Source organism: Enhydra lutris, unplaced genomic scaffold (genome assembly GCF_002288905.1).
Source record: "Enhydra lutris kenyoni isolate GAN:26980312 unplaced genomic scaffold, ASM228890v2 scaffoldscaffold68, whole genome shotgun sequence".
Taxonomy (NCBI): domain Eukaryota; kingdom Metazoa; phylum Chordata; class Mammalia; order Carnivora; family Mustelidae; genus Enhydra; species Enhydra lutris.
Window position 1 is genome coordinate 8,628,659 of NW_019154152.1, and position 13,432 is coordinate 8,642,090.

General features: G+C 35.1%; 1 protein-coding gene across 1 annotated transcript; it reads right to left on the reverse strand.

Annotated features, from left to right (window-relative positions):
• Positions 1-989: 989 nt before the first annotated feature.
• On the reverse strand, positions 990-12,912 carry LOC111159286 (olfactory receptor 52N4-like). The gene is made up of 3 exons (XM_022521700.1): positions 12,858-12,912; positions 4,740-4,774; positions 990-1,934 (listed from the first exon to the last, which is right to left on the reverse strand). Exons 1-3 carry the CDS (start codon positions 12,910-12,912, stop codon positions 990-992), a joined length of 1,035 nt encoding a protein of 344 aa, XP_022377408.1.
• Positions 12,913-13,432: the final 520 nt, after the last annotated feature.

A 13,432-nucleotide genomic window follows, 5' to 3' on the forward strand; every position in this document is an offset into this window, starting at 1 on the left:
TTTAGGTTGGACAAAATAATAGAAGAATAACAATTTAATTTATTTTATATTCCTTACAAAATTGGCTTCAGTCATAAGACATTATTATAAAGGTACTATTTCTTCCAGTCTTTCATTTTTTCTTTAATTTAAAATAATTTTAAATATTAGAAAGAGATATTTAATTTTATTTATTAGATTCACAATTGCAGATAAGAGGAAACAAGCTGATTTTGATCGCCTCTCATACTGCTTATAAAACATTATACTGTGTGCTACATTAGGTTAAGAGATCTACCTACCTGAACCCCCAGATTGTATGCATTCAAAGGTCTTCTTGAAATAGACTGGATATCAGATTAGTCAGTAGTGAAAACATGTGTGTATCATGGTTAGGAGACACCTATTCAGCCAAATTCTCTCAGATACACAGAGACTTAAAAGTCATTACATTAAAGACTTCATGCATAAGATAATTTATAGCTTCTCTTTCAGGAAGAAGTCATTGAAAAAACATATTTTAGTAGTGATTAAAAGTATATAGCACATATTTTCCAGAGGAAAGAAACAACTGGCTCTCAATGTAGGAATTTTAATAGCTATTTGGAAACAGGAAACTCTCACTTTATTTTTTTAGGGAAAGTGGGCTAATTAGGGTTTGTTCAAAGATATATATATTCCTTCTCACAGGACTGAGAAGGAAAAAAATTCATAGAAATATTGGTTGGCAGGCCTGTTGAGATTCTCAAGACATGTATTTAGAAATGCATCACTCATGGGAAAGTGGGAAAATTAGGGTTTGTTCAAAGATATATATATTCCTTCTCACAGGACTGAGAAGGAAAAAAATTCATAGAAATATTGGTTGGCAGGCCTGTTGAGATTCTCAAGACATGTATTTAGAAATGCATCACTCATGCCAAAATACTGTTTCCTGAAATATTTTACACCTCTTGCATAATCTCCTCTCTATCATGGAAATGTCCTTTTTTTTTTTTTTAATGTCTTCTTCATACACCTTGGGGTTTGATGTCCTTAGAATCTGAAAGGATCCTTATGACACAGTGTCGTATCTGCTTGGTTTTCACCCCATACACAATAGGGTTCATAGTGGGAGGCAAGAGCAGATAAATATTGGCCACAATGATGTGGCAAGAGGGAGGGATTGTGTGGCCCCCAAAGCGGTGGGAAAAGAAGGAGAAAAAGGCTAGACTATAGGAGAAAACAACTGTACAGATGTGGGCAGTACAGGTGCTGAAGGCCTTCTGTCGAGCATCTGCTGAAGAGAGGCTGAGCACTGCCTGGAGGATCATGGTGTAGGAGATTGTGATGCACAGGATGTCAAAGGCCCCAATCAGGAGTGCAACCGTCAGACCATAGATGGCATTGACCTTGACATTGCCACAGGATAATTTGGCTACAGACATGTGGTCACAGTAAGTGTGGGGGATTATATTCCCTCTGCAGTAGGGCAGGTTCTTGGTGAGGACAGTGAAGGGAATGATGAGCAACACTGCTCTCAGGAAAGTAGCAAGCCCGACTTTTGCAATGACGGGATTGATCAAGATAGTAGAGTAACGCAGTGGGTAGCAGATAGCCACATAGAGGTCCAGGGCCATAAGCATGAGCACCCCAGAATCCATCCCTGTGAAGGTGTGGATGAAGAACATCTGGACCAGACATTCACCAAAGCTGATTTCCTTGAGATGAAACCAGAAGATGCAGAGAGCTTTAGGAATTGTACTAGAGCACATGGCAATATCAGTTAGGGAAAGCATGGCTAGAAAGTAATACATGGGTCTGTGCAATGAATCCTCATAGCGGATTAGGTAGAGCAGCCCACAATTCCCTACCATGGTCACCACATACATGGAGCAGAATGGGAAGGAAATCCACATGTGTATATCTTCCAGTCCCGGGACTCCACTAAGAATGAATGAGGCTGGGGTCCAGTTTGTTTTATTCAACATTATTAGCATGATCAATTAGGCCTAAAATTCATGTGTGTTTTCTAGAGTAAGAAAAAGAGAAGAAAAAATATACTTTATGGCTACTGTCCTCCTCTCACACCTATGTCTTAAATTTCCATAGTGCATTTTAATGATCAACCAAATTTTCTGAGAGTCAGGGATTAGGGCTTTTTTATTTTGTATATTGTTGTTTGTTAATTAAAATATCTAGTCGTCTAACAAATTCTTATTAAGCAATCCAAGTTCTCACCACAGATACTGATCCTATTTTTAAGATTCTGATCCTCATAGATTTATAATCAAGTATAACTCTGTTATGACTTCTCCTAGGGATTTTGGTTAGAATACCTTACTTACCTACCTATTAATAACTGTATGTGTCTCCCTAGATGTAGTCTCAAAAAGACTTCTTTGATTACATCACCAATGACCCAACAGATATGATTATTTTATATTCTTATTGTTAACTGATGGCCAATAATAATTTTATATTACTAAGGTACTCGTTGAGGCATTTGTAAATGTAAAATCATTTATTCCCTGATGGAGCTTGGAGTCTCTCAACTCAGTAAAATGTTTAATTCACTCCTCTCTTTTAAGACATCTCATTTTTGTCCTTTATCTGATCTATATGCATTTACAGGGATGCTTTACATTTATATTCAGAATAAACTTCCAATTTAACCTAGAGAGCAGCTAATGTTGCTTCACATACTGAATCTATCAATGGTAACAAATCATTTCTCTCCTTCTTTCTACCAGTCTTCCTGTTTTTCCTTCACACATTGCCCTCTGATATTATCTGGTATCTGTGGCAAAACAGAAAACAAGTAAGCGAAACAAATAGTACTTCATATTATCATTAAAGGCAATAATACATTTTTCCTCAGTTATGCTAGTTATTCCAGTAATATTTATGATTTAATAAGATGTTGACATCCCCACTTTTTATTATACTCATTTGTTCTTTCTTACTTGGTTTACATTTTTCCCTAACATTAGCAATGGACTCGTTTTACTTGGGTTCTAGTGGGAGCTAATATAAATGAAAATTAAAATATTTCTAGCCACACACTGAATTCTTTTTTTTCAAGAGAAAAATTCATTAATCCCAAATTCTGTACTAACAACTAAACTTAATTTTCAAATTAATTAATTAAATGTTGGGGGTAGATAAATGGCATCTCATTCTTTCATTAATCTCTTCCTTTCTCATAATTATTTACTGAGCACTTTTTTTTTTTTTTTTTTTTTTTTTTTTTTAAGATTTTATTTATTTATTTGACAGAGAGATCACAAGTAGGCAGAGAGGCAGGCAGAGAGAGAGAGGAGGAAGCAGGCTTCCTGCTGAGCAGAGAGCCCGATGCGGGGCTCGATCCCAGGACTCTGAGATCATGACCTGAGCCGAAGGCAGCGGCTTAACCCACTGAGCCACCCAGGCGCCCCTACTGAGCACTTTCAATGTGATGATGTGGGGAAACAGACCCAGTTTCATCCTTTAGAGAATTCAGAGTTTAATAGAGAGACCAAAGGGCATACAAATAATCACAAGAAACATAACAAAAAGTGTCATAGAAGTATGTGCAAGGTCTGAAATAAGCACTACATTAGTAAAATGGATGTGCACTTTGGGAGTGTTTGGAGGAGGCATTAGTGATTGTCAGAAAGGACCATGATGAAGAGAAGGTATTTGCTATCCAGTTTGAAGGAAGACAAGATATAAGGGAGATGCATACGTGAAAGGAATTCCAGAGGAAAAAAAGTCAATATGTTAAAGTATAGGAATCAAAACAAAACAAGCAAGCAAACAAAGAGAAATAGAAACAATCAAGTGTGTGAGAATGCGCCAGTATGAGGGGAACAAATAATAAACTGGACATTTGCCCAGGAGCTAGCTCATAAAGACTCCTGTAGTTATCAAATAAGGAATTCCTTGATAATGGAGTAAATAACAAAGATTCACAAGAATACAGAGGTGCAGGAGTGAACTCTGTGGTGCTTGGAAGACTTACTAAGCTGTGAGAAAGTCAGAAGCCTCATCTTGCCCCTCGTGAGAATACTCTCTCCACTACCCAGCCTATCCCCATAAGAGAGGTCAGAAGAAGGATGTGGAAAACTTTGAGATACTGTAGTGTCAGTTCAACAGGTAAATGAAATAGGAATTAATGAGAGATGGAAGCTGATTACAATGGCAGGTGTTCATTTAGTTAGTGGACTTCAACAACAAGTAATTTATGGAAGATTTCTGCTTCCTGAAAGGAGAGGAACTCTGGCCACATTTCCCAAACAACCCAGTTGGTTTCCATTAACCACCTTCCCAGTTATCCTACAATGACCAGAAATTAGAAAAAGTGCCTATCACTTTACATAGAAATTTGTCAACTAATATGCTAGAAATTCCCTCAAGTTATTAGAACACGTTGACCGCAGAGTTAATTTTTGTAATTTCCTTAATCTCCTTGAGGTGTCTTTGCTCTTTTAGTGTCTCTAAGATGTTCAGTACAATAAAAGTAGTGTGTTGGTGAAATATATGAATTTTAATCCCATCTTTGTAATTCCTAAATGTACACATGTAGACAATTTATGTAACTTCCTTAAAAAAATAGATTACTTATCCTTTTTAATACAGATAAAAATACTATCACAAGAGATAGAGTTCAGAAACCAAATACTGAAATACACATGAAGCCATTTAATTTATGACAAAAGAAACAGATTATGAACAAAAATGGCATTTCCAGGGGTCCTGGCTAGCTTAGTTTGCAGAGTTTGTGACTCTTGATCTCAGGGACTTGAGTTCAAGCCACAGATCAAGATAGAGCTCACTTAAAAAAAAAAAAGACACTTTCAATAAATATTCCTGACTCAATAGATGTATGTGGGGAGAGAAAAGAAACACACCTTGTTCCCTAAATCATGTAATACACAAAAACAGTCTTAGAAAAATATTAGAGCTAAATATGCAATACAAAACACACATCTTCTTTGGTATTTGGAGTAGGCAAAGATTTGAAAACAGAACACAAAAATTGCTACTCATTAAAAAAAGGATTACAGTTAAGTTTTATTTGAAAGACACTGCTAAAAGTGAAAAGACAAGCCACAGATGAAGAGAGAATATTTGCAAAGCATATAGTCAACAAAAATTTCATATCAAATATATGAAATACTCCCACAATAACAATAAAAGGGTGGGAAGGGACTGATTACTTATACATGTCACCAAAGAACTACAAAAAAATACCAATAAACATGTAAGGAGGCACCAACTTTTCTAGTCATTAGGAAAATAAATGGAAATTGCATCTCTCATGACATAGCAGTGTATATCAAACTAAATAACTCAAATGAAAAAGACTAGAAATACCAAGTATTGGCAAAAATGTGGAACAACTGCTGGTACGATTATAGAGTTGAATTATTTCGGGCTTATCTTGTAATGATGAATATGTATATGGCCATGAGTTCCATTCCTAACAAAAACATGCACCTATTTTTATCAGAACATATTAACAAGAATGCTTATTGCAACATGCTTGTAATATATTAGTTTTCAAAACCCATAAAATACTTAAATGTCCATTAATATTAGAATTGGTAAGTAAAATCTGGCTTCATCCCACAATGAAATTCTGGATAACAATGAGAATACAATCTATAACTGCATGCACAATATGGATAAATCTCACATTGTTTAATTTAAAAACCAGACACCAAATAGTATGTCATATTTGATACCATTTATACAAAATACTAAAATGGATCAAACTAATCTGCGCTGTTAGCAACAGGAGAGTGTTCTCCCTAGATGGGAGAGAGTGGAAACTGGAAGGAAGCATATGTAGAGAGGTCTTTTGAAGTGCTGTGAATATTCTTTTTTTATATACAGTCATGAGGCATATAAGTTTCAGGTTTGAGAATTTCTCAAGATGCAATTGTGAAAATTGTCTATTAGAATGCATTAAGAACAAAAGAAAACATATTGCTGAGAAAATGAAGGAGATAGCATGGTAAAACATACTACCACATTTTAAGTACTCCATACCTATATTTGTATGTTCTTTTCAGACTGACAGCAACTTGGGCATTTATAAAAGTTAACATCATGAAAAGCAATTGAATTTTCCACTAAGTAAATTTTCTTCTGTGTTCCTTCAAAGGAAATATTAGTTCTCTCCTCCATTAAAAAAAATGACTCTCTTAACATCATCATCATCAAATAGGGAAAATAGTCACATGGAAATTCTGCATCACATATGATACCAAGAAAAGACAATCAGGTTTGTCAAAAGGTAACTTGATTTGGAATAGCAAGGAAACACGGATTGAACATGGACATAAGCATGCCCTTCAAGGACCTCTTCTCATGTCATTGTAATGGTAGAGTTATATTGGGTGTCATAGAAATACCTATGAGTCCAGCCTAGTCTCAGGAGAACCTTCTAAGAGAAAAGACCAAAGGCTCTTAGACCTGAAGCATGAATAGGATTCTGATGGATGGGAATGGAAGAGACAGTGTTCTCTCCTGTCATTATTTGCTGTTTCCTACTCACATCTGACTGATATTCTTGGTTCTGGAATAAAAAGTCCTCTGTCCTTTTATTCCTCCTCTCTGAGGCCCTCCCTCAAATAGAGCTCATTATTCCTTCTTCAAGGGAAACCTAAGGGAAGACCCAAATATCCCTTAGATATGATAATAGTGACATATCCTCTAAATAATCTTAAAATAATGTAGTTACAAATAGTCATGTTTAGAGGTAAAGAATTGTTTTGTTTGGAGAATTATTCTTTCATTTTATCTATTTCACAATACTATAAAAATCTATTTAAATGTGGAAATTCTCCAATTTCATTGAAACTATTGATATTAAGGGCAGTTTATATTTATAGTTATGTCTCCAGTGTCTAGAAAACCATCTGGTACATAAAAGATAGTAATGTTTTAAATAAATAGCATGGATAAATGGACAAACAAATAAATAATATTTTATACATGAATTTTATAAATTAGTAAATTGTAACCTATATATTATTACTCGGAACACATAAAAGAAACTACTACAGGAAAAATACAGGACATCTCTAAGACTATTAGGAAAGATAAACAAAGAAAATACAATGAAAATGGAAAGAAAAAATTAGATGACAAAGGTGAAACAAATATATTGTTTTTTCAGTAAATATAAATTATATAAAATATCCATTAATTTAAACATAATTCAAATTATTTTTAAATTATATATGCAGTACAAAAGAGTATATCAGAATGAAAAACATACACAAATGTTTAAAAACTGTACATACACACAGGTGTGCATGTGCACACACACACACACACGCACATTATTTTAGGTAATCAGGATACCAAAGAATTGGGGAGAATATATTAATATCAGAAAAAGAGAACTCACAGTAAAACACTTAGGTCAAAATCACTATGGGGAAATAAAAATCATGATAGTGTGTAAGTAAACCATTTTGCATCAGATTGTTTCATTTCCAGGTTTCATAAGCTTTCTTTATACTCCAAGCCATAGAAACAATTAAATTCACTTTCTCACCTTACTAATACAAAGGGAAAGTTTGTATTAATGAGGATTGAAATGGACTTCTCAAATTCACATTTAAACCATATGGCAGCTTGTTAAATTGACTTGCAATTTTCTATTTATTTAAGATAAAGTGTTTATTTGAAATTTAAAATTTTTAGCTTTGGGATTTCAAGTAGCATGTTAATTTTCTTTTGTATAAAAGTATAAGACATGACCTTTGCAATATAAAAATAGGTTTCTTTTTGAAGGCCAGAATTGCCAAAAAGCTTTTATCTTTAGACTTGTTGAATTCACAATTTATATTTATAGTTAACATTATATTTTCTGAGTTTTATTACATATATATCAAGAGAAATATAAATTTTAAACAATATATATGCATACACAATTACAGTTACAATAAAAAATTTGTATAATGATTTTTAATAAGTTATTATAATTTAACATAAGCTAGTCAATAAGGATCACTATTCTTTTCCTTTCTCTTTCATGTATTGAGCAGTCTCTCTGAACTGTGGTGTTCAGTCACTGGTTTATACATTTGTACTGTAAATAGCAGGTGTACAATACAATATCACAGATTGGGAGTTAGAGTTTCATAACCAGAGTGGACAGTATTAGTTCTCTGTCTTGATTTCTGCGTGGAAAGAACTACTTGGTTTGGAGAAAAAGATAATATATTTTTTTTTTTATCCAAGTAGGTTTCCTTAGCTCTATTGCATTTAACACTATATCCATGTATAAGAAGCAGGGAAAGAAATTAAGAAAAACTAAGTACCGCTGAATTAAAAAACTGAAAATATTTTTCTGGGATTACAAATGCACTTTTTTGAAGGATTTTTTTTTTTAAAAGACACTAGATAAACATTTCTCTTTATACTCCTCAATTTCCTTTTTATCTGCATAGCTGTAGTCGCTAAAACTGGCTTTATGCTTACACAATAATTTAGGCCTCGTCGTCAATGTATTTGCAAAACTCTCCAAGATCTAAGTTAAAGATCTACATGTGAATCACAAACTTAAGCAGCTTTCTTTTTCAAAACAGGCTTAAAATAATTTTGATGCATCAGAATTCAATTTCTTTTTTTTTTTTTATTTATTTGTCAGAGAGAGAGGGAGAGAGAGCGAGCACAGGCAGACAGAATGGCAGGCAGAGGCAGAGGGAGAAGCAGGCTCCCCACCAAGCAAGGAGCCCGATGTGGGACTTGATCCCAGGACGCTGGGATCATGACCTGAGCTGAAGGCAGCTGCTTAACCAACTGAGCCACCCAGGCGTCCCAGAATTCAATTTCTTTTACAAAGAAGTTTGATTTATATTATGCTCGCATGTAGACAAGGTTACTGGAATAGTAATATTAACACATGACAAGCATGAAGCTAATAAAATACAATTTTGATATTACCTTCTCTCTATCCTCATTCTTCACTGTTATAGATAAGAAAACGTGTTTTTGCATTAGACCATCTTCAATTCTTTACATCCATATTTTTCTTTTCATATGAGTATTGTTTTCTCCATGTTGTTTTTGCTACCCAAAGTCAAGGAAATAAAGTCACAGCTCAGTATCTATGGAAAATAATCAAGGACAATTACACGATGATCTGGAGGACCACCAGAGGAGGACAGGAAAGAAGCAAGAGGAATCTGGTCATTGATCTAATGGTGGAAAACAATTTTCTAACTATTCTCTCATTTTTCTTGTCATGGGAGTGATTCATTTCCAACTTCCTCCACTACTAAATAAGGATTCCCAGTTAGACAGAGAAATAATACAGATGATCATAATCATAATAACGTTATACTGAATTTTAATGCCATATTTGGAAACACACATTTAAGGAGAACACCCAATCCCACACAATACTTCTGCCTTCAAGTTGTGTGAATGAAATCAAAGCTTTATTTCTGGAAAAAATAATAAGTAATTGATACATGTGCAAAGCTTCTCTCCACTCTATCTTACTGCCTACCAAAAAGAGAAAGATAAAGGAAATCCTGCCACTGTTCCCTCTTTTGTACATCTTTATATATCTTTAGTACCTTACTTCCTGGATAGCAAAAGAGTAAGCTGAATGCAGTCTGGTCAAGTATTTAGGATCTCATTCAAGGAAAATCTCAATCCAAGAATAAATGTGCATGTGCAGAGCCAACCTCCAAAACTTCCCTGATATCCATATTATTACACTGAGCCTTTAAAGGAAAAATTGTGTCATGTGCCTCAAGAGAATATTCCAGAGTACTGGAAACTCTCCACAGGGGTTGGTGTAGGGATTCCGATAACCTCAACTTAGAGTAGGAAAAAAAAGCAAGAAATTTCCATTCTTAGTGCCCAAATATGGATATATGAATAAGTGAAAAATCTCACGTGTGTTTTTGTGTGTTAACATGTATGTGCAGGAGGGTAGAGAATGAAAGTGAACACCTGTTGTTTTTAATTAAAACTAGGAATTAATATTTATCACAGATTTATATTTCCTTTTTTCCCACTGCCCTGGGGAAAAATAGATCAAAAGCTCTTCAGCAGAGAATTTCTTTGATTCACACACTGATTCATTTTCTAATTTCTTCTTTTATTCATGTATTATTTCATCTCTTCATTTGATTACTGTTTAAGGACAACCTTCTAGTCACCAAGCTATGCTAAGAAATATGGAGGCATGGCCCTTGGTTTAAAAGCTTAGGTTTGCCATGGGGCACAGGGTGTGGTGCATAAACAATGAATTCTGTTACGCTGAAAAGAAATTAATGAAAAAAAAGTTTAGGTTTAAGGGAGGAAAATGGTGACTATTAATGGTGACAATCTAAAAAAGAAAGTCATGAAAAGTTTAGGCTTCTTACAGCTACATAACAAATTAGGAAAAATTAGATCAATACATATCTCAACATTTTAGTGATGCTGGTGTCCCTCTCACCAGGATGTTCCTTGGTAAATGTTGTGCCTTCTAGGCTTGCCCATAGAACACAGTTCCCTGATTATATCTGGCTTTACATAGTAGATCAACTACAGCATGTCCACCTCCTTTACCTTGTCATTGTTTTCTCCACCTGCTGCCAGGGCAACTCAGGCATTTCCACATTCTCTAGGTTTCAAAATGCACTTTGTGTGTGAGTTTGTTTTAGATACCAGAATTCTTAATAGTGCCTACAGAAAGCCCCCCAAGTCAATGAATTCTTGTTTATCCTCTATGTTCTTCTGACTTATATTCTGGTCTCCTTGATCAATCACCCTTAAATTCCAATGCCCTGTTTCCTGTTAATACACACTATCTTTCTCTTGCAACTCATTCACAATGTCCCATTAAGATTAAGATTTACAATCACATTAAGATTTAACCTTAGCTACCAGGTTGGCAACCTGGAGAAGATAATGACCATATTCTTGTATGAGCAAGACCTCTTCATTGACTTCCTGCATTAGGGTAGCATTAACTCTTACAAATAAAGGGGTAGACCATAATCTGAGGGTTCAGAGTTATGCAGAGTCAAATCCTTGGGGGCATCCATCCAGATACCCATAAGCAATGTTTAAGGGACCCAGGTTTTCTAAACCAGGAAGAAACCCTTAATATAACAGACCTGTCTTGTTAAGTATTAAATGACAAATGGGTTTTGCAACTGAATTTTCAAGGTCAAATTTACTCCTCAGCTGTGGGTTTTTTTTTATTGTTTTTATTTTTTTCAGACTTTTTAAAAAATTTTCTTTTATTTTTTCAGTGTCCCATGATTCATTGTTTATGCGCCACACCCAATGCTCCATGCAATACGTGCCCACCATAATACCCACCACCAGGCTCACCCAACCTCCCACCCATCTCCCCTGCAAAACCCTCAGTTTGTTTCTCAGAGTCCACAGTCTCTTATGGTTCATCTCCCCTTCCTATTTCCCCCAATTCACTTTCTCTTTACTTGTCCTAATGTCCTCCATGTAATTCCTTATGCTCCACAAGTAAGTGAAACCATATGATAATTGATTCTCTCTGCTTATTTATTATCTGACTTATTTCACTCAGCATAATCTCCTCCAGTCCCATCCATGTTGATACAAAAGTTGGGTATTCATCTTTTCTGATGGAGGCATAATATTCCATTGTGTATATATATATATATATATATAGTATGCATATAAATTCACATATATATACAGATACATATTTAGATATTTGTCAATCACCATTCAGGACCCTGGAGGTTAGCTTGATTTCAACACCAGCTTATATCTCTGATGCTTTGAAATGTTCCCTCGGGATATTTTGGGGTATATAACATTTTCCATCAGGCTCAGGTCAACAGTCTTCCTATCAAGAAGTTAAGAACTTGCCCAGAGACTGTGATGTTCAGACAACCAAATTCCTGGAATATTGGACCAGATATATTTTATCTCCTTGTCTTTCCTTCCCAAAACTAAGGTATTTAACTAGAACAATATAGGGTTCAGTGACAAGATAATTTCTATTTTAGACATAGAGGTAAAGAGGAAGAAGGATTTAAGGTTGGTACTAACTGCTTTTTTCCACCCCACGGATGTAAATGTTTTATTCTATTTACCTAGGCTTAAGTCAGAAAGTGATGTAAGACAATGATGCAGGGGCTGTTGGATATATTTACTCCCCACTTTTGGCATTAAAAAATCCATTTAGATGTTCATAATGGCCATGCATCTATATAAACAACTGAATAGGAATATGTGCTTTGGGAGTGATGGAAACCAAGAATGGACCAATCCCATGTCAGGGAGTAATGGGAAATACATAAAGAACAGTCCTAGGTCATGAGAGTCCATATTCAAATTTCTCTTGCTGCCTACCTGCCTTCCCTTTTTTCCTTAAGTGTCTGATTTAAACTCTGGAGATTCTTCCTTATACCAAAATATATTTTAGGTCAATACATATAATGTAGCTTTGCTTACCAGGAGGAACGTATTGTCATGTCCTAAGAATTCAGAATGGTTTAGTGGGAGGAGGTAGTATGATTCCTGACAGTTGGTCTTTGTAATACAAGTGCCTGATTTAAGTTTTGATTGCCAAGGCATCCATTTCAGACAGGCACCTGCTTCCAAGATGCTCTTAGATAAACACATTACCAGCCACACAGCTAACTAGATAACCCCCACACTTCCTTTGTTTTACAGATCTCTGGTGATTCTGATAATTGACCATTTGGTTTCTTTTTCTTGCTGTGCTTTAAATTCCCATTCTTATGTTTTAAATTCACTTATAAAGAGTGATCCTGAGATATCCTAGGCCCCACCCTCAAGCTCAATAAAAGCAGAACCCCAGGCCCCCACACACTCCCCTGTCTTCACTTCTCTGTGTGGTCCCATTTGCCATATGATTTCAGGACTCCTAAGTAATAAACCTTTTTCTCTTTCAAAGTTTTCTGATGGTTTCTGCTGAAGGCAGCTTGCAGTCATCGCAAGAATCTCAAGGACCAGTCCAGCCACAACATTGGTTATCCACAGGCTGAAACCAGCTCACAAGGTGGGGTGTGGGTGTGGGGAATAGATCACTGCCTATAGATTTTGGAAATGAGGATTGATAATGAATGGTATATAAGGCTGTACTTTATGAAAAATGGGAGAGGTGTAGCAATATCCAGAAACACTAACTCTACACCTGGAACGGAATATCAGTAAATTTCTCCAGAAAGAGATATTGAATTAGACTGTGGGAAATAATTTAAAAATTTTTAAAGAACAGATTAAATTTGTGTCACTTTGATTTAAGCTTCTATCACTAGCAGGGCATTTGTCAAATGAATTTAATCTGTACAGAACCTAAAAATTATTGTACGAATAAAGCCATTCCTAAATGATTAAAGTTATCTTTATGAAAAAAGAGCATATAAGATTATTTTATAGTAGGTACTATACGGGAAATATTAAGAACTGGAATTAAGCATTGTCCAGAACTGTCAAGATTGGCTTACATTAA